Source organism: Littorina saxatilis, linkage group LG16 (assembly GCF_037325665.1).
Source record: "Littorina saxatilis isolate snail1 linkage group LG16, US_GU_Lsax_2.0, whole genome shotgun sequence".
Classification (NCBI taxonomy): domain Eukaryota; kingdom Metazoa; phylum Mollusca; class Gastropoda; order Littorinimorpha; family Littorinidae; genus Littorina; species Littorina saxatilis.
In genome coordinates this window covers 19,724,866-19,752,355 of record NC_090260.1, presented here as the reverse complement: position 1 = coordinate 19,752,355, position 27,490 = coordinate 19,724,866, and the positions used below count along the sequence as shown (strand labels likewise).

Here is a 27,490-nt window from a genome sequence, read left to right as displayed (position 1 = left end):
AACTACCCGGCCAAATCTTATAAAGTCAATAGTAGGAGAAAAGTTGTTGATTTTATGGAATAGTATGATCTCATTGACATATAATAGAGCCTCACATGCTAATGTGAGGCAGTATACATGGAGGCGGTTTCATAGTTCACAGCGAAGCAGACTTGATTATTTCCTTGTGTCAGAGCAGTTAGGTTTTGAGATTGTGAAAGCGGATATTACACCAGGTTACTATTCTGATCACTCAATTGTTGGAGTAAGTTTTAGAACTGATGTTGTTAAACGTGATAGACCCTTTTGGAAGTTTAATAATTCACTGTTGACAGACATGGAATTTGTAAATATAGTGAAGAAGGTTATTGTTGATGTAAAGATACAATATGCTTTACCTGTTTATAATGTGGACAATATTGACTTGATTGACGATGATGATTTACAGCTATTGATTGATGATCAGTTGTTTTTTGAGATGTTGTTGATGGAAATAAGAGGTAGATGCATTTCATATTCCTCATATAAAAAAAAGGAAAGTAACAGAAAAGAAAAAGATCTTCTTTCTCAAATATACACTTTGGAAAATAACTTGACAGAGTATAATATTCAACTTTTAGAGCAAACACGACAGGAGTTAAGTCAAATAAGGCAGAAAAAAGTGGATGGTATGATAATTAGATCCCGTGCGAAGTGGATTGGAGAAGGGGAAAAAAATACAAAATATTTTTGTAATTTGGAGAAAAGACAGTTTGTCCAGAAGTCCATGTGTTTTTTGCAGAAAGATGATGGTGAAGTTATTCATGATAATGCTTTAATTGTTAAGGAAGCACAGACTTTTTATGAGGAGTTATATACTTCAAGAGAAGCCGAACTGGTAAATCAAGAGATTGATGAAAACCTGGCTCATCCTGTATTAACAGATGCTGAGAGTAAACAATTGGAAGGTAGACTTACTCAATGTGAGCTACTCAAAGCTGTGAAAAAATTAAACAACGACAAAAGCCCAGGATCAGACGGGTACACTGCGGAATTCTTCAAGTTTTTCTATTCTGACTTAGGAAAGTTTATGTTACGGTCTATAAATTGTGGATTTGAGAAAGGAGAAATGTCAGTGACTCAGAGACAGGGCGTTATAGTATGTATTCCAAAGGAAGGAAAAAATAAAACACTTTTGAAAAATTGGAGACCAATTACTCTGTTAAATACGGTCTATAAGATTGTGTAAACCTTGCCAATACTACAAGTAGTCGTATTGCCAAATTTTATTTAAACCTTGTCACTTCGCCGGAATGTATTAAGTGGACATAAGGTCGGGTTCGGGAAAAGAGATTTCTTAGAAAAAAGTCTACTCTACAAAGACTGAGTTTTACTCTTCACGACATCAACACTCAAACAACTTTCACTACTACACAGTCGTCAAGGCAACACACTGTAATTTACCTTTAAACATTTATTACCTTTTCTTCACTTTCACTAACACTAACACTTCTTTTCTTATACACAACTTCGGTAAAAAACAATAACTATTAGCTAAACTAAAGACTTGAGGAAAAAACATAAACTAAAACACTTAAAGCATGGCAGCGCTGAATGGGAGGTAGGAAAAAGTGCCCCTGAAAATACAATGCATAACACTCATAAACACACTATAACAAAACAAATGTAAATAGTAAACAGCCTGACAATAAGAACATAGGATTAGAATACAAATACAAAACGAGACAAACTCTTATGACTGATGACAAAACTTGAGCGCTTTAGAACCGAATAGTATGTCATGTGACGTACGACATAGGAATCAACATTAATAAGAAAATGTTCAATCACCATCTATGATAACAACTTTCTTTTAAACATGAACAAGAAGTTGTGTTTTGAGTTGCATATGACTAAGTGCAACAAAGTCAAATCAAAACGTCACTACGTCCACTAGTGATGAATTAAAAATACACCACTCACAGAAGAACCAAAACACTTGATGCCTCAAGTTCTTCTTTGATATGACTAAAATACATTTCAGCCTTATCTTTCTCAGCCATACTGTACACAGTGTCACAAAAGAACTGTATCAGCATACACTAACACAAATGTGATTCCACTCGCATCAAACTGAACAGTCCTATAAGTCCCAACTCCATCAGTCAAAATCAGACTCCTCAACATGTATTTTCTCCCATCACAAAGTGACAAATACAAATAGTAACCAACAGAGAAACTTGATACAAATTACAAACATAACATTTCAAACCACAGAACTCTTTCCGATACCTCACACAGGTTTTTCCCAACTCAAGACCACATGGCCACACAACAGACAATGACATATACCATTTTCTATCTACTGGAATCATCTTCAATATTATTCATCCATGATTTATCTTGGCATAGAAATACAAGTAAACAGTTTGTGTGATCATCTCCCACAGTATTTTCAGTCTCTTACCTGAATTAGGAGCACTTTAATCCCCATGTTCTAGCCACCCGAAGCCGGTGCCATCTCTCTCAGAACATCATCCATCAAAAAGAGAGAAACCCCACTTCCAGACATGGGAACTCAAAAAGTTGGAAGGTGGTTTCATCATAAGTAATATATCTTCATAGTTAAAAATATAATTTCAACATCTAAATATTCCTTAAATGTAACCAATGACTTTCAGATACTTCTGATAATTTTCTCATCACTACTTCTATTTTATAACTTGATAATTGCAATTACCAGAATCTGACGAAAAGTAGTTAATTTAAGTCAAGGGAAGTAACCAACTGAAATACATGTCAAAATAATAAGTGCAGTTGTGTCCCTTTTACTTTAGTCACCTCTTAAATGGTAAGACAAATGCCACCACAGACAGTCTGTGTAAAATAAGAAATAATCCTTGTTAGGAATTATTTCACATGTTTACATACACCCCTCCAAAGAAAATGTTTCCTTATTACTAACACTAGTAATCATGTAAACATTTCAAAAACTTAAAAACATTGTCGTTGAATATCTCAACTCGACATGGCTAATCTCTCACGTGTTAACAAAAAGTGTCTTAAAAGACAACCGGTGCATGTTTACGACTCAAGTCTAACTAAAAGAATAGTGCTGAAAACAAATCCCATTAGCTGTTTAGTTGTGAACTTCATATTCCAGAAACGCACATAGCCAACAAAACAATTTCCATCTCTCACTCTAACTAAAGCGACAGTCAACCCAATAAACCCAAGGTTTATCAACGTAATTGAAAAGGAAGACGATCAACACTTGGCATAAAAAGACTAGAAAAAATTAAACCGGTACACATGACACACCTACTGTCAATCTTCTAAGTTAAACACAAGTTTCCAAAATTGACCAACACCCAAATTATCTCCCTTTCACCATGAATCAACAAAAACTTTTTCCAGTGCCTCATCTCAAGACAAAGTACTTTTAACAAGGTTAAAACATAATAATCATTATTTCAACAGTGAATATTTAGAAAATCAACATGCGTCCATGCGTCAAAACCAATACCACACTCTTGTCACAAAACATACAAATCAATTAGAAATATAACCAAGTGCGCCGGCACAGCTTAGCTACATTCATTGACTCGACTACCTCTGCACTGCTTCAATGAATTTCACAATGACAAAAACACATTATACTGCACTCGGCAGTCCCAACCTTCTTGTTTGTTTTTCCCCAGTTCCAAAGTTCATTGCAACTTGTTTGCAAATCCCTGTTTCCAAAATATCTGTCGCTTCCACTTGTCACAAAGTCAAAAAACACCATAGAACAAAACAAAAAGAACATAACACACAATACAACACAATACTAAAACAATGCAATGCTCTTGTTATGATTGAAGAATGGAATACAATAGGAATATCATATCATGTAATACATGATATATGGAATCCAACCCAACCAGAAATATTGTCTAAACCACAGCCCCACTTGTCTGTGATAACAAAATTCCTCAATAATGGACAAGAAGTTATGTTACGACTAATTCAGACACAGCTACAAGCAGAGTCAATCGAAACTATACTTCATCCATTTAGTGACTAGCTTTAAGCATAATCACCTTACAGAAAATCTAAGACATTCACTTGATGTCTCAAATTACTCTTGATGTAACCAGTAACCACTCGGAATTACATCTCTCAAAAGCTGACAGTTAACAAAGCAACTGTGCAGACTAATAATCTCAGTTCGCGTGGTGATTCCCCTTATCTCAATACAATTCCTATGTTCCATTTCTTACAACCATCAACAATCCACATAAAACAAATACTTCAATCTTCTTCTACTCCACACAACAACAATTATGCAATTCTCAAATTACTGACAAATCAACCTGAATTAACTGCAGAAATGAACAAGTTGTTAACACTTATCATTTCCATGCCTCAAAAAGATAAACAATCAACATCTTGAAGCTTCCAGAGTTAACAAAAAGAGTGGGAACGGTAGCAACGGAGTTAAACCCAAAAACCCGATGACCTTCAAGTACTGAACTATTTAGAGGCCCAGACAATTTTCTATAATGGAGTTCATATAGTGCAGTAACAGGCAAACATTTCCAAAAATCAAAAAATGTTCCTATTCACTCCGAACAACATTTTTTCAACATGACTCCAGTATGCCAACAGCTATTACAATAATAAGACACTCCTATTTGTCATACAATCACAAATTGACAAAACAAAAATCAACCGCAACTCCTGTGACAAAAAATACTGTAGCACCCAATGACTGAAGTGTTCAAACATATAGTGAAACTCAAGGCAGGAATCGTCCTGACAAGAAAACTCGGTTCAGATCACAATGCCAAAACTGTGAGAACATGGAAAAATAGACAAAAAGTTTTGTTAGGATTATATCGCGACCAAGTACAACTAGATCAAATCAAAACTATACTTTCGAGCGTCCATTTATGATGAAAGAATTATCACCACCCAAAATAAACCAAGCCACTAAATGCGGTAACTCTCCACAACATGACTAAAAAATTCAGTCACATCTGGTCAAAAATCCACAGCACTCAAGGTCACTGAAATCCGTGATTTTCTTCCTGGCAACAGTGTCGTCTCAGCGGTGTCATCCAGCTCATCTCTCTTCGTCCTCTCTCCTCTGCATCGGCTCAGCTGTCGCTCTCCAGCATCCTGTCGCTCTCTCCTCGTCTCTCGCCTTTTCATCATGCTTAGTTATGTGTTTTCCTCTTACCCTTATCTTACAGTTAAAATTACAAAAAATAGTTGAAACAAAAACAATTGATTCATTTATTTTCCACTATTCCAGTCTTTACTTTTTTCTCTCTCACTATCTCAGTCCCTTATTGGGCGCCAAAATGTAAACCTTGCCAATACTACAAGTAGTCGTATTGCCAAATTTTATTTAAACCTTGTCACTTCGCCGGAATGTATTAAGTGGACATAAGGTCGGGTTCGGGAAAAGAGATTTCTTAGAAAAAAGTCTACTCTACAAAGACTGAGTTTTACCTTTCACGACATCAACACTCAAACAACTTTCACTACTACACAGTCGTCAAGGCAACACACTGTAATTTACCTTTAAACATTTATTACCTTTTCTGCACTTTCACTAACACTAACACTTCTTTTCTTACACACAACTTCGGTAAAAACAATAACTATTAGCTAAACTAAACACTTGAGGATAAACACATAAACTAAAACACTTAAAGCATGGCAGCTCTGAAGGGGAGGTAGGAAAAGTGCCCCTGAAAATACAATGCATAACACTCATAAACACACTATAACAAAACAAATGTAAATAGTAAACAACCTGACAATAAGAACATAGGATTAGAATACAAATACAAAACGAGACAAACTCTTATGACTGATGACAAAACTTGAGCGCTTTAGAACCGAAAAGTATGTCATGTGACGCACGGCATAGGAATCAACATTGACAAGAAAATGTTCAATCACCATCTATGATAACAACTTTCTTTTAAACATGAACAAGAAGTTGTGTTTTGAGTTGCATATGACTAAGTGCAACAAAGTCAAATCAAAACGTCACTACGTCCACTAGTGATGAATTAAAAATACACCACTCACAGAAGAACCAAAACACTTGATGCCTCAAGTTCTTCTTTGATATGACTAAAATACATTTCAGCCTTATCTTTCTCAGCCATACTGTACACAGTGTCACAAAAGAACTGTATCAGCATACACTAACACAAATGTGATTCCACTCGCATCAAACTGAACAGTCCTATAAGTCCCAACTCCATCAGTCAAAATCAGACTCCTCAACATGTATTTTCTCCCATCACAAAGTGACAAATACAAATAGTAACCAACAGAGAAACTTGATACAAATTACAAACATAACATTTCAAACCACAGAACTCTTTCCGATACCTCACACAGGTTTTTCCCAACTCAAGACCACATGGCCACACAACAGACAATGACATATACCATTTTCTATCTACTGGAATCATCTTCAATATTATTCATCCATGATTTATCTTGGCATAGAAATACAAGTAAACAGTTTGTGTGATCATCTCCCACAGTATTTTCAGTCTCTTACCTGAATTAGGAGCACTTTAATCCCCATGTTCTAGCCACCCGAAGCCGGTGCCATCTCTCTCAGAACATCATCCATCAAAAAGAGAGAAACCCCACTTCCAGACATGGGAACTCAAAAAGTTGGAAGGTGGTTTCATCATAAGTAATATATCTTCATAGTTAAAAATATAATTTCAACATCTAAATATTCCTTAAATGTAACCAATGACTTTCAGATACTTCTGATAATTTTCTCATCACTACTTCTATTTTATAACTTGATAATTGCAATTACCAGAATCTGACGAAAAGTAGTTAATTTAAGTCAAGGGAAGTAACCAACTGAAATACATGTCAAAATAATAAGTGCAGTTGTGTCCCTTTTACTTTAGTCACCTCTTAAATGGTAAGACAAATGCCACCACAGACAGTCTGTGTAAAATAAGAAATAATCCTTGTTAGGAATTATTTCACATGTTTACAATTGCATCAACGTGCATTGCAGAACGGTTTAAACGTGTTTTGCCAAATCTGATTCATGATGATCAAAAAGGCTTCTTGAAAAGAAGATATATTGGTGAAAACGTCAGATTAATATATGATACCCTGTTCTACTCAAATAAACATAATATACCTGGCCTACTTTTGATGGTCGACTTTGAAAAGGCTTTCGACAGTGTTGCCTGGTCATTTATTGAAAAATCTTTGAGCAAATTTAACTTTGGAAATGGCATGAAACGATGGATTTTTACTTTTTATTGCAAAATTAAGTCCTGTGTTTCAGTCAATGGTCGGTATTCAGCATGGTTTAATGTAGGTCGAGGCACCCGGCAAGGGGATCCGCTGTCACCTTATCTATTTTTGATTTGTGCTGAAATATTGTCTCTTATGGTACGCCAGAACAACAAGATTGGTGGTATGAATATTCTTGGCGAAAATATTTTATTGTCACAATTCGCCGATGATACCAGTCTGTTTCTTGATGGTACAGAGCAATCTTTCTGCGAAAGTATAAGTCTGTTTCTTGATGGTACAGAGCAATCTTTCTGCGAAAGTATAAAAGTGTTACAACATTTTGCATCACTGTCAGGTCTGAGAATGAACTATGATAAAACAATTGTAGTTTGGTTAGGACCTTTAAAGTTTAGCAAAAGAAGATTTTTGCCTGATATGAATTTTACCTGGAACCCGGATAATTTTAAAGCACTTGGCGTTATTTTTTCGGTGAATATATCCGAGGTTGTTTTTCTTAACTATAGAAATAAGTTAAAGGAAATTCAAAAACTTCTGAATTCATGGACCAGAAGGAACCTGACACCTTTTGGTAAAATAACAGTCCTAAAAACCTTGGCTATTTCCAAATTGACACATTTGTTTACTAATTTACCTGATCCAGACGAACAGTTTATGATGGAGTTAAATAATATTTTTTTCAAATTTCTTTGGGATGGAAAAAGAGATAAAATTAAAAGAAGTACGGTCACCCAACCCTATGAAGAGGGAGGATTAAAGATGGTTGACGTGAAAAGTTTTCTGTCATCTCTAAAAATCGTTTGGTTAAAAAGAGTTGATGGCCTTACTGGATTAATATCAAGATTATTGTTTAAAGCATGTCCATCTGTTACAACAATTAATATGAGAGGAGAGGAATTTGCAAATGTTTTGATGCAGAGAATGGAAAATCCCGCAGTGGGGCACTGCGGTTATGAAATTAAAGGCCCCTCCTGTTTTTGGAACCGCAGGAGCTTTCTAGTTTGCTGTTAGGTAGATTTTTGGTTCCTCTTTCCTGTCATGCTCTCTTTTTCTTCATGAATTCTTTTCTTTTTTCTGCCTTCTTGCTCATTCACCTGTATTTTTTCCAAAAATCTCTTCTCTTGCCGCTTGTCTCGCGATTCATGTATAGTTTAATCTGTTAGTGTTCTGATGTAAGTCCAGCAGTAGATAGGTTAAGCCTATTTTAACATACTGGAAACTGGTAATCTTCCAGTTGGTATTAATTTAGTTTTACTAAAGCCTGCTGGGACACAAGTAATGGGTTAGTGCATTTGTAAACAGGAATCGCTTGACAAGTGGCCCCCTTCATCCCCCCTTCCTCGTCCTGATATGGCTCTGCGTAGTCGGCTGGACGTTAAGCAACAAATAAACAAACAAAAAAAGAGAATGGAAAACCCGTTTTGGACCAATGTTTTTAAACATTATAAGAAACTACATGGAAAATGTGACCCTATAACCTTTAACGATTTTGTATCAGAATGTTTACATTATAATGTTAATATTCGGAGAGATAAAAAGACAGTGTACATTCAAAATTGGATCGACAATGGAATAGCTCAGATTGGTCATATTTTGGGACAAAATGGATACTTATCCTATAATGCGTTTAAAATCAAATATCCAAATGTGCGAGGCGATTTTGTATTGTATCAAGGTGTAATCCAGGCTGTTAAGAAATATCAGAGAAAAATCGGCTTAGAATTTGATAAACATTTTATTATGACAGAGCCCATTGTGTGGAAATGTATTTGTAAAGGTAAGACACAACTTATTTACAAAAAACTGATTGAACATGCTACGGTCCCAAAATGTATCGAAAAATGGTCTGAATCTTTAGACTGTTTGTTAGATAAGAAGGCTATTTTTCAACATGTTTTTAAAACAACAAAAGACACTGGTCTGAGATGGTTCCAGTACCGATTATTGTACAGAATTTTGCCCACAGAAAGGTTTCTATTTTTGCGAAAAATTGTGGATACGTCATTGTGTACATTTTGTGGTAGAAATGAAGAAACCCTTTTACATATGTTTTGGGAGTGTGATAAAGTGCAGACTTTTTGGATAGAATTTGTAAATTGGCTAAAGGCGAACTGCACCCATTGCAACAATTTAAAACTGTCTAAAGAACTGGTTCTTCTTGGAGTGGCGAACAATGTAGTCACCGATAAAGCTTTTGATGTGTTATTAATCTGTGCCAAACACCATGTATATATTTCCAAAATGAACAAAAAGACCCCTCATTTTCAGACATTTAGTAGAAACTTTAAGCAAAGATTTATTTGTGAAAAGTATAACGCAGTTGTGAATAATACAGTAGATAAATTCTACAAGGATTGGCGCCTGTATATGCACATTTTGATGTAACCCTTAGGTTTTTTCGTTCTTAAAACCTTTTGATAATGCGACCACCAAACCACTGAACATCCCCCCCTCCCCATTCCATCCTCCCACCCCATGTATGTTGTAATTGTCCAAGTGTGCTTTTCTGTTATATGATTCTGTCCTTTCGGTTAGGTGATGTCCTGTAATGTACAGCATATACATGTAAAAAAAAAAATGTACAAAAAGAGAATAAAAATAAAAAAAAGACCTGATTTTCTCAGATTTTTGAAAGTTTTAAGAGGGATGTTCCTTTGTACATAGTGCATCTTCTATGCCTGATAGAAGTCATCACCTTTTTATTTTGTAATTTTTCAGATTGCGTAAGTCTGATGTCAACATCAAGTTTGTCACCAACACAACCAAGGAGTCCAAACGAGTTCTGCATGAGCGTCTGTGTCAGTTAGGATTCACCATAGCTGCTGATGAAATCTTCACCTCGCTCACAGCGGCTCGCAAACTGATCGAACAGAAGAATGTACGCCCTTTGCTCATGGTGGACGATAAAGCGTTGGAAGATTTTGAAGGTACAAGTACATTAATCCCAAAGATACCCCCCCCCCCTTTTTTTTAGACCCTCTATTTTTAAACCACCCCCTTTTGGGCGGGGATGTAGCTCAGTCGGTAGCGCGCTGGATTTGTATCCAGTTGGCCGCTGTCAGCGTGAGTTCGTCCCCACGTTCGGCGAGAGAATTATTTCTCAGAGTCAACTTTGTGTGCCGACTCTCCTCGGTGTCCGAACACCCCCCGTGTGTACACGCAAGCACAAGACCAAGTGCGCACGAAAAAGATCCTGTAATCCATGTCAGAGTTCGGTGGGTTATAGAAACACGAAAATACCCAGCATGCTTCCTCCGAAAACGGCGTATGGCTGCCTAAATGGCGGGGTAAAAAACGGTCATACACGTAAAATTCCACTCGTGCAAAAAACACGAGTGTACGTGGGAGTTTCAGCCCACGAACGCAGAAGAAGAAGAAGAAGAATCCCAAAGATAACCCGGGGCCCCCCTTTTTTTTAGACCCTCTATTTTTAAACCACCCCCTTTTAAGACCCAGTAGTTTCTAAGATTTTCTGTTCATAACATCAGTTGGATAGTGTACCTGGGTTGTAATACTCTTTTGATACCATTTTCTGTTCATAACATCAGTTGGATAGTGTACCTGGGTTGTAATACTCTTTTGATACCATTTTCTGTTCATAACATCAGTTGGATAGTGTACCTGGGTTGTAATACTCTTTTGATACCATTTTCTGTTCATAACATCAGTTGGATAGTGTACCTGGGTTGTAATACTCTTTTGATACCATTTTCTGTTCATAACATCAGTTGGATAGTGTACCTGGGTTGTAATACTCTTTTGATACCATTTTCTAAGGTTTTGATGCCTGTAAATGAGGGAGGGCGGGGGTAGTATTAGGCCTAAAAATAAAATAGGTGTGGTTACAGTAACCCGACCTACCCTATTTTTAGGGGCCGACCCTGTAACTTTTTATTACATTTGTCCAAAAAAATAATAATGAAAACAAGAAAACGAGTGCAGAAAACGCAATGAAAGCGAAAGCGCTCGAGTCGTCATCCAGACGACAGACGATGCAGGGGAAATAACTCCTTCTACTAAAAAGGCCCAACAGACGCTTGCCATGACAAAAATGGCGGCATCTTCTTCGGTTGCGCATGCTACACGCTTGAATATCCATAGTCGCACACTTATTTCCCTGTCAAGTAGGTTTAATTTGTTTTCATTAGAAAAAAAAAGTTTTAAAAAAAAAGTGATTGCCTACCCTATTTTTTTTTGGCTATGTTACCTTAACCACTCCTATTATTTTTTTTGCCTCAGTGAAATGGAATGCATAAACTGAAATCAAATTGCAGCAATCTTTTTGTGATGAATTGCCAAATTTTGTTACGTTTGGGGAAAAGGGGATGCCAAAGACTGCATAAAAACATCCAAACATGAGCCACCCACTGTGCCCCAGACTTCCACTTTTCTTTTTTTTGCTGTAAAAATGGAGATTTTAAAAATCCCATGTTTGTGTGCTGTTGCAGGCATATTCAGGTTGTGTGACTGTGGGCGTGTGTGTGCTTGCATGATTGCGCATGTACATGTATGTGTGTGGATATGTATGTGAGAGAGAGAGAGAGAAAGAGAGAGAGAGAGAGAGAGAGAGAGAGAGAGAGAGAGAGAGAGAGAGAGAGAGAGAGAGAGAGAGAGAGAGAGAGAGAGAGAGAGAGAGAGAGAGAGAGAGAGAGAGAGAGAGAGAGAGAGAGAGAAATATATCCAAGTTTAGCATGAGGTTCACTGTCACACTGATTGAATCCCAGTAAAAATAATCGATCTTCTTTCATTATATGACATCACTTCCAATGAACTTACACCCCACCCCCCCCCTCCAGTTTTTTTTCTCCATTCCACCAATTTTTTTTCTAAATCTCATGTCTGTGTGCTGTTTCAGGCATACCTAGGGAAAACCCCAACGCTGTGGTGGTAGGCCTGGCTCCTGACAAGTTTGATTACAACACCATGAACGCTGCCTTCAGGTCAGTAGGTCAGTATGGCTGATGGGATGGAACTTGCCAAAGATTAAGGCAGAACATTTTTGTTTCCTATGACAAAGCCCAACAAATTCCGTTTTTTGTTCAGGATTACATGTATTTCTTCTTTTCATTTCTTTTATATTCAGGCGTATATGGCTTTTTTATTGGATTTCGTGCGAGCTGTGTCCGCTTTATATCGGTAAAGAATAGCTTTCCGCATAAAGTCTGCTGAATGTCATTTTTTGGCTCAGGTAAGTGTAGTCTATGCGATGCTAACTTTTGTCTGTCTGTGCTTGCGTGCGTGCGTGCGTGTGTGTGTGTGTGTGATAGAAACTTTAACATTTGACTGAACACCGAAATACTAATTTTACTGGGTTATTATCCAAGCAACAGCTTCAAAGTATTGAAGCAATGATCAACATTTCGTCGGCACGTATGTAGATAAAGTGTGTATCCAAAGAAAACGGGTGGTGGTGGGTTTTGGGGGGGTAAAAACAGGTGACTGGTTTGTGTTGTGTGTGGTATGTAGACCAGGTCAGGGGTCAAGGTTAGGTCAGATCGCGTGAAGCATTGTGGTATAGATTCACTTCTCAGTTCTAACCGAGCTGCATTCGCCGATTCGGGGAAGACGATTTCACATTGTTCGGTTTCGTAGCGGCTCCAGAAAAAATAGATAAAGAAGATACCAAAGGAGATTTCTTACAGTACAGGTTGATCTGAACAGCGTGTTTTCAGTGTCTGCGCGAGGAAGCGCTGTCGAAAGGGCAGTGTCGATCTCAATGGCAGTCGTGTCCCCGTAAGTAGGCTACAGACAGACAGATCTAGATCTAGCGTCTCCCACTCTTGCACTGTGTCTATGCTTACTGTGTGTGTGTGTATGTGTGACGGAGTGATTGAGTTTGTGTTACTGTTTGTCGATTTCTTACGGGAGCCTTGAAGGCTTCGCCTCTTGTTATTAAATAAAATTGAAGGGTCAAAAATAGTTCTAGAAGGAGAAAATTGTGTCTGTCGGAGAACAGGAAACATTAATTTTTTTCAAGGCCTAAAAGAGATTTCAGCAACGGACAATGCACATCATCTGCTATACAGCAGTATCTGTGATGAGAGGACACCTCCCTTAAAAGGACACCTCCCTTAAAAGGACACCTCTTGTCCCTGTTAATATTATCTCTACCAAAGTATACCTGTCATGACAGGCCACCTGCAATGCAGGAACACTTGTGGCTGGTCCCAAGGGTGTCCTTTTATCGCAGGTACCTCTGTTTCCACCGTCGCGATATAACCTTGAATGGTTGAAAACGACGTTAAACACCAAATAAAGAAAGAAAGAAAGAAAGGTACCTCTGTACATTGAACATGTAGTTCATGAGAGGGAACCTCTCAAGAAAGGACACCTTTTCTTGTCCTTTTGTCTATTATCTTGACCAAAATATAACTTCAATAGCAAACTCCTGCCAGCGAGTAAGTATACAGCTTATCCCTCTGCATGTGTACACGCAAGCACAAGACCAAGTGCGCACAGAAAAGATCCTGTAATCCATGTCAGAGTTTGATGGATTATAGAAACACAAAAATACCCAGCATGCTTCCTCCGAAAGCGGCATATGGCTGCGTGAATAACAGGGTAAAAACGGTCATACACGTAAAAACCTACTCATGCAAAATCATGAGTGACTTTGGAGTTTCAGCCCATGAACGAAGAAGAAGAATTAATCAGCTGCTGGCAGTTACTACTGATGTATAGGAAAGTACCAGCCAATGCTATTCACAAAGGTTGCACTTTCTAACGCAGCAGCAGGCATGGGAATTGTCCGCCGAAAGGCAAATTTTCGCAGATTTTTTTTTGTTCCGCAGAAAAAGCTTCAGTGTCCGCCGAAAAAATAAGTGGGGGAGGCAAAAATGGTTCTGAGAACTGAATTTAATGGCAAACTTGGAGCTCAGATGACACCAAATTGCACAATTTGGGTTCTTTGGAGAATTTTTTGGGGGGGGGGGGGGCATGCCCCCGGAACCCACCTAGTAAGGCGCCGTCGACTTTAAGCTTAAGGCCATGACAGACGGACTACACAAAACAGTGTTTTCAGAGAAAACTACATCTCAAAACGCCGGCAAAACAACTGTTTTGGAAGCTGGTATGTCACACGCGAAACACCCAGACGAAACGCGCAGCGTGTTTTCACAGAAAGACAACAGAGTTCTCTCCCTCGATTTGTCTCGCGCGTGAATCGTCGACAGCATGGCGGACACGAGCAGCAGTAGTGATGATGAAATTGTAATACTTGCAGCAGCGGCTGTGGTGTTAGAAGAAGAGGACAGGAAGAGAAAGAGACGCAGACGATGGTGGGTCAGTCCCGCTGTTGGGGTCTATGTCGACCAAAAGAATGGGATTCACTGTAGGTGGAGTTTCTGTAGGTGGATTCCCTGTATACCTAAGACTTTAAAATTGGCAATCTTGTATACAGGGAATACCACAGGGACCGGCACGGTTGGCCTAGTGGTAAGGCGTCCGCCCCGTGATCGGGAGGTCGTGGGTTCGAACCCCGGCCGGGTCATATCTAAGACTTTAAAATTGGCAATCTAGTGGCTGCTCCGCCAGGCGTCTGGCAGTATGGGGTTAGTGCTAGGACTGGTTGGTCCGGTGTCAGAATAATGTGACTGGGTGAGACATGAAGCCTGTGCTGCGACTTCTGTCTTGGGTGTGGCGCACGTTATAATGTCAAAGCAGCACCGCCCTGATATGGCCCTTCGTGGTCGGCTGGGCGTTAAGCAAACAAACAAAACAAATACCACAGGGTGTAGTTCCTGTAGCGTTTCGCTAATATCAATGAAAGTCACGTGATGCTTAGCGACATCGTCAGAATTTGATGTTTTTCGATCTTTTTTTGATATTTCTTAGAAATTCGAGTATGGTTTGCAAGTTTTATTGGAAAACTGCACCCTGTGGGATTCCCTGTATACTAGATTGCCAATTTTAAAGTCTTAGGTAAACAGGGAATCCACCTACAGGAACTCGACCTACAGGGAATCCCACTCTTTTGGTCGACATAGACCCCATCAGCGTCAGTCCCTGGGTGGAAAGAAGAACGCAGCACGGTGCTTATCACGCACTAATGCAGGAGATGATGGCCGAAGACACTGACTCGTACACAAATTTTGTCAGAATGGATCCGGCGAGTTTTCATCGTCTCCTTGAACTGGTTGAGCCTTTGCTTCGAAAGCAAGAGACTATCATGAGACAGAGCATTTCTGCCGCTGAACGACTAGCCGTGACGTTGAGATTTCTTGCATCAGGTAAGAATAACAACATTGTAGTTGTACAGTATAATTATCCATGAATCTGATGTAGGCCTACCTGAAATTGGGGTGGGGTTAGGGGCGTTTTGTGTGAGTGTGTGTGTGTGTGTGTGAGACAGAGAGAGAGAGGTAATTGTTGTGTGTAGATTGCATGTACAATGGTTGTGGGTCAGTGTGTGAGTGAGAGCTTATGTGTCTACCTAGTGTGCATATTAAATGAATGTGTGTATATAATGACAGTGTAGGCCTACATGTTGTCATGTAAACAAATGTGTCTTTTCAATGAATTTCACTTATTGAGTTACCTATAAAAAACATTGTTCACGATGTTTATTTGTTATCTTTTGTGTGGGTGTGTGTGTGCAGGTGACAGCTATCAGTCTCTGCGCTTTCTATTCCGGATTGGTCGGACGACCCTGGGGGAAATCATTCCTGAAGTATGCCGCGCGCTGGTGACTGCTTTGAAGGATGAATATCTGAAGGTAACCTCATTTGATTTAACGGGCCTTAATTTAAACATATGTACAATGTCAATTCTGCTTGTGATCAAATACACCACCTCACATCTTCTTATGGGCTCAGGAGCACTGAGAGCATCCGTCGACTTGCACAAAGATTACGAAATAACTCTGTGACTGCTTCATGTGCATATTAGGAATTTGTTCTGTATCATTATGCACATCAGGCCTGAAAGTGGCGAATATTTTAATCGCCTTGGTCAGTCAAACTCAAAACATATCCCTGGCTAGTAGAAATGTTCATCTATTCGCCAAATGCGAGTAACTTTGCTGAAACTAATGGTTGGTTCGGCTAGTAAAGTTTGCTCTCTGGTTAGTAAATGTTCAGAATCACTAGCCAAAGGCTAGTACATAATTTGTTGGATTTTCAGGACTGCAGATTACAACAGTCAGTCCAAAAATTTAATCAGCAAAATAAACAATTAAATATTTAAAAACAAACGTTGTTTCCAGTCAGAATGTTAATTCTTATAAGCAATTAGCAGATTTATATAGTAATAATGATTAAGTGATCCTATCGTGCCTTTTACATTTAGGTTACTTGAGTACTTGAGCGACACACTGGTAAAGACACCATGTCATTAACTAAGAACTCTAAATGGGTTGTGCTTTTTTTTAATTTTTAGTTTGCGTGTGTTACATATTTCATTTTTACCAGCAAATGTTTCTACCTTAGGCCAAAAAAAAAAAATTGTCTGTTTCTGGTAACATGGCTAAAAAAAATAGGGTCGGTAGGAAGGCATTTTATTTATTTATTTTTTTTTTACCCCAAATGTAGACCAATAAAACTAACTTTATAAATTGCGCAAAGAGACTGGATTCACTATACATAGAGACAAGACACTCAACACATTTACAAATCGTCAGAGGACTTTCGTTTTCACACGTTTTTGTTGTTCATTTTCTCACCCTGTCCTTTACCACCAAAAAAAAAAAAATAATTTTTGAGTTTGGAAAAAAAAAGTTTAGGGTCGGCGCCGAAATTTAGGGTCGGTCGGGTGACCAGAAACAGACAATTTTTTTTTTTGGCCTTACCATTGTTTATCATGTCAATTTTTGTCAAGGTAATGTATATTGTAAACAAAAAATGTTGTTAAACACCAGATCACACAAACACACACACACACATGCCACATGCAGTTTACTGGACTGTGTGAAAGAACAAAATACATATTCCAGTAAAAATATACTTTATTTTATCTATTTGGGAAAAATGTACGACTGAAAAGAAAGGGTTTTGAACAATGATCTTCTGTGGACAAAAAAGGAGACATTGAACATCAACAGCAGGAAGTTTAAGACCGGCAGTGTCAAAGGAAACTTCTGAAGTAAGATATTGCATATATATGATACATGGATGAACAATCTTGTAAACTTGAAGGTATTTCTAACCACCCAGCCGAAAATGAATTTTAGGATTTCAAGAGGGGCTATTTGAGCTTCTCCTGGTTTTAAAACTGAAAACAGCAACAACATCAAAAATTGGGGGGGGGGGGGGGGATGCACAACATGAAAAACCTCTATACTTGCATCACTCTTGCTAGAGGGTCTACAAAAAACAAGGTCAACACATTTGAAGAAGGGTTTTAGAAGCCTCTCCTTGCTTACAAAAACTTAAATTTGGAGATGCCCAAATTAAAAATCTTGTAAACTTGAAGGTGATTGATTTTATCACCTAGTTTTGTCTTTGATTTTAAAAATGTTTACTGAATTAAAGGAAAATTACCATGCTAACAAAAAGTGTTCACAAACACAGAAAATTACAGTCACCTCCCTTTTATTACAACTTCTTTACTTGAAGCTTATGAATTTATCATTGCAGGAGGTAAATTCTCAAATAATTGTTGAACCATAGCTTCAACCAAATGAGAAACAAGTTTCAAGTCACTGAGTTAGTTTCAATTGAATACTTTCAAAAGTGCTAACTGCTCGGGTTAAAAAAAAGAAGGTTTAGACAAAAACGGAAACCTCCAGAGTTATATCCCTTGCCATGCACATGCAATCTTCTGATGCGGCCTTTTCATTTTAGGAGTTAAATTCGCAAATGATTGTTAAATCATAGCTTGAATTGGGGCGGGGATGTAGCTCAGTCGGTAGCGCGCTGGATTTGTATCCAGTTGGCCGCTGTCAGCGCGAGTTCGTCCCCACTCGGCGAGAGATTTATTTCTCAGAGACAACTTCGTGTGCAGACTCTCCTAGCACAAGACCAAGTGCGCACGAAAAAGATCCTGTAATCCATGTCAGAGTTCGGTGGGTTATAGAAACACGAAAATACCCAGCATGCTTCCTCCGAAAGCGGCGTATGGCTGCCTAAATGGCGGGGTAAAAACGGTCATACACGTAAAAGCCGTGGGAGTTTCAGCCCATGAACGAACAAACAAAAAAATAGCTTGAATTAAAAGAGAAATAAGTTTCACGCAAGCTTGTAATAATATGTGACAACCTCTAAATGATTTGAAAAAAAAAGAAGTTGAAAATGTCGAAGACACGATTTGAATACAGAAGAACGAACACGGGACGCCAGAGATGAGGGTTTTCCCAATGTGGCCAAAGCAGCTAGGAAGTTGTCTTTCTCCGGCTTACACCCGTCTAAATGATTTGAAAAAACCCACCATCTGAACGTTTCGAACAACAATGTCTCTAGTCTACCTCTGCAAGTTCTTCTCGCCGTACTTTGTTTACAAGATCTTCAATATCTAATCTCAGAAATTTCCTTCTGCGCTCGGATTTTAAGCCGTTGATGTTATGCGTCAAGTTTTTTGCCCATAGAAGATCAGGTTCTTCTGGGGCTTTGTTGGCTCTGCCTGAGCCGTTGATGTTATGCGTCAAGTTTTTTGCCCATAGAAGATCAGGTTCTTCTGGGGCTTTGTTGGCTCTGCCTGCCTTTTTTTCCTTCGTATAATCCATAACCGTTGTCTTGAATTCTGTGGAGTCAGTTTGTTGGTTCCTTTTTCTGCTTGGAAAAAAATCCTTTGGCACCTCTTTAACACTCTCTATCTCTTCTAGAATCTGACTGTTCACATCATCAGGTTGTTCATCTTGAAGTTCATCTTCTGAATCCCTGATTTCGTCGTCTGAAAGGGGCAGATAAAAGCTTCTGTTTAGCCCCTGTCCTGATGTGCTTGGGGAATTCTTGGTTGTCCTGCCGACTGCTTTGTTCCCAGCATCAGGTTTGCCGGCATCAAGTTTCTGCAAATAAGAACAAAAAACGATAAAGTTTAGGAAGGGTAATACATTATTGTGAGTCAGAACACTGGTTCCCAACAGCTCAAATAATTACCCCTTAGAAGTAGAAGTGTCTCAATTCACATCTGAGTAAAATAAAGTTGTGAAGATGTCTTAATTTTTTCAAACTGTTGTATGTTCGCAGGTTCCCAAAACAACGCAGGAATGGGAGGAAGTGGCATCGGCCTTCAAAGACAGGTGGGATTTTCCACACTGCATAGGTGCAATGGATGGAAAGCACATTGCCATCCAAGCTCCTCCCAACAGTGGTTCAATGTACTATAATTATAAGGAATTCCACAGCATCGTCCTTCTAGCTGTGGTTGATGCCAACTACAGAATCATATGGTACGATCTGGGATCCAACGGGAAAAACAACGATGCTGGCATTTACAGTTGCTCCACATTGGCTCAGGCTTTGGAGGAAAACGTTTTGAACGTTCCGACGCCAAGACCAATTCCCAGCTCGCGGACAGAGTTCCCGTTCCCTTTTGTGTTGGTTGGTGATGATGCATTTCCTCTCAAGACACACTTGATGAAACCATTTCCACACAGAGGCCTATCTGACAAGCAAAAGGTTTTCAATTACAGACTCAGTCGTGCCAGGAGAGTATCAGAAAACGCGTTTGGTATTATCATCAACAGGTTTCGTGTTCTTGAGAAAAAAATGCATCTTCAACCAACCACAGCTTCCAGTGTGACTGAAGCATGCTTGGTGCTACACAACTATCTTCGCACAAAGAAAGACGGTCAGTATCTGAAAGAGGTGAGAAACGCAGTGGGAAGATGGTACAGGGATGAGCCAGCGCTCAGACAACCTTTCTATGTTGGGCCTAAAAAAAAAATAGGTGTGGTTACGGTAACCCGACCTACCCTATTTTTAGGGGCCGACCCTATAACTTTTTATTACATTTGTCAAAAAACAAACAAAAAAATCCCAGTGCAGAAAACGCAATGAAAGCGAAAGCGCTCGAGTCGCACACTTATTTCCCTGTCAAGTAGGTTTAATTTGTACACATTAGAAAAAAAAAGTTTAAAAAAAAAAGTGATTGCCTACCTTCCTACCCTATTTTTTGGGGGCTATGTTACCTTAACCACACCTATTTTTTGGGGGGGGCCTAATGGCAATCACAGACTGGTGAGAGAATCACTGCTTGACTACTTCTGGGGTCCTGGAAGAATCGACTCCCAGTGGAAAGAAGTAGCACTGCCCCAGTAGACATATATTACCATGCTGGACAAAACATTTGACTGTACAATCTTCAGTATTGGTTTTACACTGTGTGTGTATGATGCAGAATCATGTGGTTCAAAACAATGATATTCATCAGCTGAACAATAGAAGTGCTTACATGTTTTGCATGTGAAAAAGAATGAAATACTGCAAAAACATTAGACTATTCATGCTATCTTCAGTATTGATGTTACACTGTGTATTTGTCTGTGTGTGTGCATGAAATGTTCCTCGAATGATGATGTTTCATTCATTTGTACAGTGAAGTGACCATTTTAAGACCTCCAGAAATCTGAGAATATCAGGTCTTAAAAAGGAGGTAGTCTTAGAATGGAGATACATTTACAGAGGTTATGAACAGAAAGTCAGAAAACAGGGTCTGCAAAGGGAGGTAGTCATAAATTGGGGGGTCTCAATAGGCGGGTTCCACTGTAATAAAATAAAGTCAGGGATGGCGCCACAATATGAGAGAATGCACTTATTCTAATCAATTATTGGGGTTAGGATCAATAATGTGTTCAATTTTCTATAATTCTTTTTTTGAAATGTGTGGCAATGATTGTAAATGCATTCCTGGACATAAATATATATGCAACGTCACACCTTACTTTGATAAGGCCTAAAAAAAAAATAGGTGTGGTTACGGTAACCCGACCTACCCTATTTTTAGGGGCCGATCCTATAACTTTTTATTACATTTGTCAAAAAACAAAAAAAAACAAAAACGAGTGCAAAACAACTTAATGAAAGCGAAAGCGCCCGTGTCGCACACTTATTTCCCTGTCAAGTAGGTTTAATTTGTACACATTAGAAAAAAAAGTAAAAAAAAAAAAAAAAAAGTGATTGCCTACCTACCTACCCTATTTTTTTTGGCTATGTTACCGTAACCACACCTATTTTATTTTTGGGCCTAAGAAGAATCTGATATTGTATGACCTGATGCGGAAAGAGATGTATTGTTTAAAGGCTGACATTGTCCTATTTAATTACTTCCAAGTTCCAGGGCTTTTTCCATCGTTGCGGGGATGTATAAATTAAGCTTCCTGCAAAGTTTTAGCTTTGAAGTCCTTACCAATTATGAGAAATAATTAGGGCGGGGATGTAGCTCGGTCGGTAGTGAGCTGGATTTGTATCCAGTTGGCCGCTGTCAGCGTGAGTTCGTCCCCACGTTCGGCGAGAGATTTATTTCTCAGTCAACTTTGTGTGCAGACTCTCCTCGGTGTCCGAACACCCCCGTGTGTATACGCAAGCACAAGACCAAGTGCGCACGAAAAAGATCCTGTAATCCATGTCAGAGTTCGGTGGGTTATAGAAACACGAAAATACCCAGCATGCTTCCTCCGAAAGCGGCGTATGGCTGCCTAAATGGCGGGGTAAAAACGGTCATAAAAGCCGTGGGAGTTTCAGCCCATGAACAAACAAACAAATAAAGAGAAAATCTTAAAAAAGGTCTTAAAAAAATGGGAATCTCCTCTGTATCAAACAAACTCGTAGTATACCCATCTGAACAGTGCAACCATCTCACCTCAGTTCTGTCTACACAACTGACATCAAGATTCAAATACTAAAACTCGATCAGTGTGCTGGTCACAGGAATGTCTAGATACTGCAGGGAGTGGCCAGAAAATGGTTCAAAATTTCAGAAGACCCATTGATACATTGTCCAGACCTGGGAACCCCTGTTTTGCACTTTGAGGATTCTCAAACAAACTTGATGTATTTTCAAAAAAATGAGCGTACTCCACACAGCGTTTGCACATCCATGATTAAAACATGCCTCACGCGCGTCCGTCACACTGTTAATTAAGTTTACCTATACATTTAAAACAAATGCTTTTTTCAATTTTTACTGACAAAAACTGTACCGTATTTGACGGACTACAAGCCGCGACTTTAGAAAACAAGAAGAGCAAACGCTCGATCGAGTCACTTTCGCAGTTCTGAATATTATATGAGGCATCAGATGGACAGGAAGAAATTGCTATTCACAACACAATGAGTCACGTTCACATAAAATTTGAGCCCGGTCACTTTTATAGTTTCCGAGAAAAGCCCAACGTTAAGTTGTGTGTTGCCGAACAGAAAAGGCTAGTTATCTCCCTTGTTTTTCTGATAACGTTCGTAAAAGGCTACAGATGTAAATACTTTGATGTAAAGAATAATCCTACAAAGTTTCAATCACATCCGATGAACTTTGTCAAAGATATAAAATGTCTAATTTTTCCTTTGACGCTGACCTGTGACCTTGAAAAAGGTCAAAGGTCAACGAAACCATCGTTAAAGTGTAGAGGTCATTGGAGGTCACGACTAAACAAAATATGAGCCCGATCGCTTTGATAGTTTCCGAGAAAAGTTTGTCAAAGATATAAAATGTCTAATTTTTCCTTTGACGCTGACCTGTGACCTTGAAAAAGGTCAAAGGTCAACGAAACCATCGTTAAAGTGTAGAGGTCATTGGAGGTCACGACTAAACAAAATATGAGCCCGATCGCTTTGATAGTTTCCGAGAAAAGTCCAACGTTAAGGTGGTGTCTACGGACGGCCGGACAGACTAACACTGACCGATTACATAGAGTCACTTTTTCTCAAGTGACTCAAAAAATAATTGCATTGCGGCTTATAAAAAGATGCGGCTAAAACGTTACCTAAACTTGAATAGCATTCACCTAATGGAAGTCGCCGCGGATTTTCATTTCGCTCGATTAGCGATTACCGGTACTTTATTAGCTCTCTACTCAAGACTCGGCGCTTTTCTCTTTCATTCGCGAATCTTCGTTTGTCAACAAGTCGTCGTGACAAGCGTACAGAGAAACACCGGATGTATCAGGATCTCGCGCGTGCGAGATTTCGTTTTTTTGTGTCTCGCGATAGTTGGAGGAGCGAGAGCCGCCATGTTGTGTTTTCGTCTGCTCGAAATGTGCGCAAAAGTCGTAAATCATCCCAAAAAAGCTTATTCCGGGCGGGACTACATGTGTGTGTTGGTTACAAATTGTGTGTGTGTGTGAGTGATATTTTTCTTCAAACTTTTTCACTTTTCTTCTTTGTTTCACTTGTTTATTCTCGGAGCCGATTTCGCCAAATACCGTACTTTCGTTTGCCTGGTTGTTTTGATTGATTGACACGATCCGATTATATTTTTTTCGACAGCGGCTAATATAGTGACGTAATCATGTGCCAAAATACTGGATCGGCTTCAGGATGGGCTTGTGAAGAAAAGTAGTCTAGGAATTTTTCTCGTCGTATTTTTTTCCCACTGACCGTATTCTCGACAATCATGCGTACAAAATACGGCGAAATCGTATGGGTTCCCAGGTCTGATTGTCTAACGCACCGATTGAAATTTGAATGATTTGCATTTGACAAATGACACAGGTCGTGGCCATAACGATTTTAATGGCTGAGACAACAACTGCAGTGTCAGCATCTTCCAACCTAAAGCCTTATGGGAGTGAGAGTGTCTGCTCTTTCAGATTGAAGTGTAACACAGCAGACGAGAGTCTGGATACTCACCCTTCCTCGGAATTTAATATTCGGGTTGTTTTCAATTTCCCACAAGCCATCGTTAAATCCTGACTGCTTGTGCGACTTGGCATACTTCTCCTTCCACTTCTCGTAACAGTACACATCCTTGGGACCCAGAAATGCACTAAAAAAGAGAAAAGAAAAAAATGCCAAGAAGCAGCAGAAATCTTCACATTTTTCCTGCAGAACTAACTTGCATTCCTTCAAGCCCTCCACTGCTGTTTAAATTTACAATGCAGAACTATCTGTTACAAGATGCATCGCGAAAGGCATAACTTCTTATTGCTATCACTATTTTTTTCTCCTTCACACAAACTTCCATCATGGAAATTAGAATGGACTGACAAAAATAAAAAATTGATGTTAAAAAAAATATTCTGATGTTAGTTTAGACCTTTAATTTGTTTCCTCTTCTTTTACCTCTTAAAACATAATTCATTCTGGTATTGGTAAAATACCTTTGGAAGTTGTAACTTTAGTCAGCAAGTCATGAGCAGCAACTATATATTACTAATATAAATTGTTATAAACACAACATCTGAAAGTGAAATAAGAAGTAGCCAAACTGAGAAAAGACGTTTACGTTTCATGTGTGCCATAGAAGAAAATTGGAAACTTTCCCTTGGGTGGCTTGACAGCCCCATCTGGTAGTTCGTCAATCTGAAAACAAAATGAACAAATTAAGAGTAAGTAAATAAGCATTACAAAATTCTTTTAAAACTAAAAGCACAGACCACTGATGCGTGTATCATTGAGGCGAGACATGCTTGCGTCTTGCCGCTAGCGGAGCTAGGATGTGAGAGTGTTTAACTCATTGTCTCCCACTCATATGGCTCTTTCTGACTAGGTACGGATATATATATCCACTCAGACTGCTAGCTTCAGTCGCTTCCTGTAACGTCCATCTAACGCCTGCATTCCAGCGTGTTGATACAGTAACTACAATTCTGAGTGACCTGCTGCAGCACACCTGGTCTCCGCTTAAAAAAACTGGGTCAACATAGGTGGGGTAGAAAGTGTTAAAGAAACGGTTTGATAGCCAGCTACGCAAGAATTTTAAACACCATTGGTTGATACAAAAAAAGTCGCCTGCTTTGGTTGGTAAACAGTTTTAAAAGACATCAAATCGGATTGGCAGCTGCGTGGTCGCATTTTTTCTTGCGTAGTGAGCAAACCCAACGCTTCCTCGCCTTCTCTTTCTTGCCTAACCCTAGCAGACCATGCAGCGAGAATTGCCCAAGAAACGGTACTTCCTCGCCCCACTTGCTTTAAAGAAACGGGGCAAAGGTTTCAACCAATGAATCATGGCAGAGAGGAGGCTTTCATTAGTTTCAACAAATGCGGTGAGACCAAAACTCAGTACATCTTCCGTTGATCAAATGCCAGAATTCGGTTTTCATTATTCAACGTCTTGTCACAGATCTAACCTCTTTCTACAAAGTGGTTGAGGGGCTGGTGCCGGCAATCCCGCCTGACAAGTTCCTGATCCCTCAAAAACCAGGACGCCTCATTCGTCCACGTCAATCTTCCAGAGACTTTAGCACCTCGAACCCAGTAGACAACTAGATCTACATCAGGAACAATAGCAGATGCTTCACTGTGCCACGCTGTAACACTGAGCAATACAAACATTCGTTTTTCCCAAAGACTGTAGTGGCCTGGAACCAATTAGATGAAGAAACTGTAACCTCGGCATCGACCGAGAGCTTCAAGTCGGCGCTGGCAGTAGCCAGACGACGATAAAGAACTAGCTGCGCACCCCCCACTCCGCTGCAACAATGCCAGACATCTGGATGACTTGTTCTACAAGTGCAGCGTAACAGACAGATACAGATACAGAGATCATACAGATTCTTACCCGTGCTGGCCAGTGGGGGTAGCCCTTTATCTTGGCAAATATCTTGTCCCCTGGTTGGTAAAGCATGCCATCCTTCGACATGTTGCCCCTGCAGGTCAGGTTATCCGAAAACTTCCTTTCGATTTCACAGTATCACAACTTCAGCAGTGAAAATGAAATGACGCGCCAAACCAATCAAGTCACTATCACAAGCAGTTCAGAAGTCAACATGCCGACTCAACAAAACTTACAAAAAGCGACTACAGATCTCTTCCAAACAAATGTCAACACTCAGAATAAACTTCTGTTCGATTCATACAGTCTTCTGCAGGTTACTTATGGTGGTTTTGAAAGCAAATCTAGCGCAATCGTTTGCATTATTCCCAGAGCGCCGCCATGTTTCTGTAAATGTCTTCGTTTAAATCTCGCACCAGACGAGAGGTCGGAATGTCGGAATGACATAAACTCAACCCTTGAGGGGTTTCAGGTTTGCAGACACGATGTTATTATTCCCAATTAATTGAAGAAACGGCTCATCACCGACAAAATGATTTTTTTCTTTAGCTTTAAAAATGTAAACCTATTGTGTTGATTGAACTTGACTTCTTATCTGCGACATTCTGCCAAATATTAATGTAGCAAAATACATAGCTTGTTACCTTCACAGATAGATTCGTCGGCTGTAGCAGACAGCATTTTTCTACCGGAATGATGGTCTGCATGTTGCTGAAGTCATTCGATGCGCGGAATTTGCTGCCATTAAACATAAAGACCAAAGGCGCATAGACCCAGAGAAAACACCTTACATCAATCACCCCATTGGTTTGTCTTTGCTGAATATCCCTATTTCACTTCAGTACATCTAAAGAAAGAATTTGATAGTGCGATGTGATGAAAGTTTGAAGCATAGCCTAGGCAAAAAAAAAAAATTGTCTGTTTCTGGTAACATGGCAAAAAAAAATAGGGTCGGTAGGTCGGGATTTTTTTTATTTTTTTTTTTATTTTTTTTAATTTTTTTTTTTTTACCCCAAATGTAGACCAATAAAACTAACTTTAAAAATCGCGCAAAGAGACTGGATTCACTATACATAGAGACAAGACACTCAACACATTTACAAATCGTCAGCGGACTTTCGTTTTCACACGTTTTTGTTGTTCATTTTCTCACCCTGTCCTTTACCACCAAAAAAAAACCCCAAAAAACTTTTGAGTTTGGAAAAAAAAAGTTTAGGGTCGGCGCCGAAATTTAGGGTCGGTCGGGTGACCAGAAACAGACAATTTTTTTTTGTTGGCCCTATCATTATCATAGCTTGATTCTCCTGTATCACAATTCACATAATTATCTTCCAAAATTCTATGTCTCTGATAATTATGAAGTTACACATTTTGTGTTAACGAAATGCTCAAGGTCCCCAACAATACCAAAACATTCCAAAACAGATACATTAATTGTACCAACCTCGAAAAGTATTGGACAAACATTTCTCTTTCATCTGCCACCCTAGCTGCTGTTATTGAATGGATAGCATGGAGACCTTGTGAAAATGTGTACATGTACCACTACCAGAGTTGTTAAAACTTAGTTCTTTTTCTTCCTATCCCACGAGGGAGGAATCACTGATCTACAAGTTATACAGGTATACAAGGCTCAGAAATCTGACTA

At 39.1% G+C, this 27,490-nt stretch overlaps 2 protein-coding genes and 1 long non-coding RNA gene across 6 annotated transcripts in view; 1 reads left to right on the top strand and 2 right to left on the bottom strand.

Moving 5' to 3' along the window:
- Positions 1 to 27,490, top strand: part of LOC138951508 (haloacid dehalogenase-like hydrolase domain-containing protein 2) — a 56,762-nt gene that overhangs the window by 1,540 nt on the left and 27,732 nt on the right. For 2 of the 3 annotated variants that reach the window (XM_070323115.1, XM_070323116.1), the window contains exons 2-3: positions 9,979 to 10,187; positions 12,116 to 12,200. In XM_070323115.1, the coding sequence (XP_070179216.1) occupies positions 9,979 to 10,187; positions 12,116 to 12,200 (294 nt within the window). Of the gene's footprint in view, positions 1 to 9,978; positions 10,188 to 12,115; positions 12,201 to 15,214; positions 15,489 to 15,857; positions 15,974 to 19,379; positions 19,433 to 27,490 lie in introns of those variants that run through there. The other variant, XM_070323117.1, reaches the window with a different exon arrangement.
- LOC138951527 (uncharacterized) lies at positions 1,327 to 6,995 on the bottom strand. The gene is made up of 2 exons (XR_011451146.1): positions 5,628 to 6,995; positions 1,327 to 1,524 (listed from the first exon to the last, which is right to left on the bottom strand). It is a non-coding gene; the product is annotated as an uncharacterized lncRNA (long non-coding RNA).
- Positions 17,183 to 26,579, bottom strand: LOC138951507 (hepatoma-derived growth factor-related protein 3-like). Of its 2 annotated transcripts, none has more exons than XM_070323113.1 (4): positions 26,487 to 26,579; positions 24,574 to 24,650; positions 23,979 to 24,114; positions 17,183 to 19,198 (listed from the first exon to the last, which is right to left on the bottom strand). In XM_070323113.1, the coding sequence occupies exons 1-4, from the start codon at positions 26,547 to 26,549 to the stop codon at positions 18,650 to 18,652; spliced, it is 825 nt and encodes a 274-aa protein (XP_070179214.1). In that variant the 5' UTR covers positions 26,550 to 26,579; the 3' UTR covers positions 17,183 to 18,649. The 2 variants fall into 2 exon arrangements, with proteins under 2 accessions (XP_070179214.1, XP_070179215.1); XM_070323114.1 differs by lacking the exon at positions 26,487 to 26,579 and adding an exon at positions 25,849 to 26,268.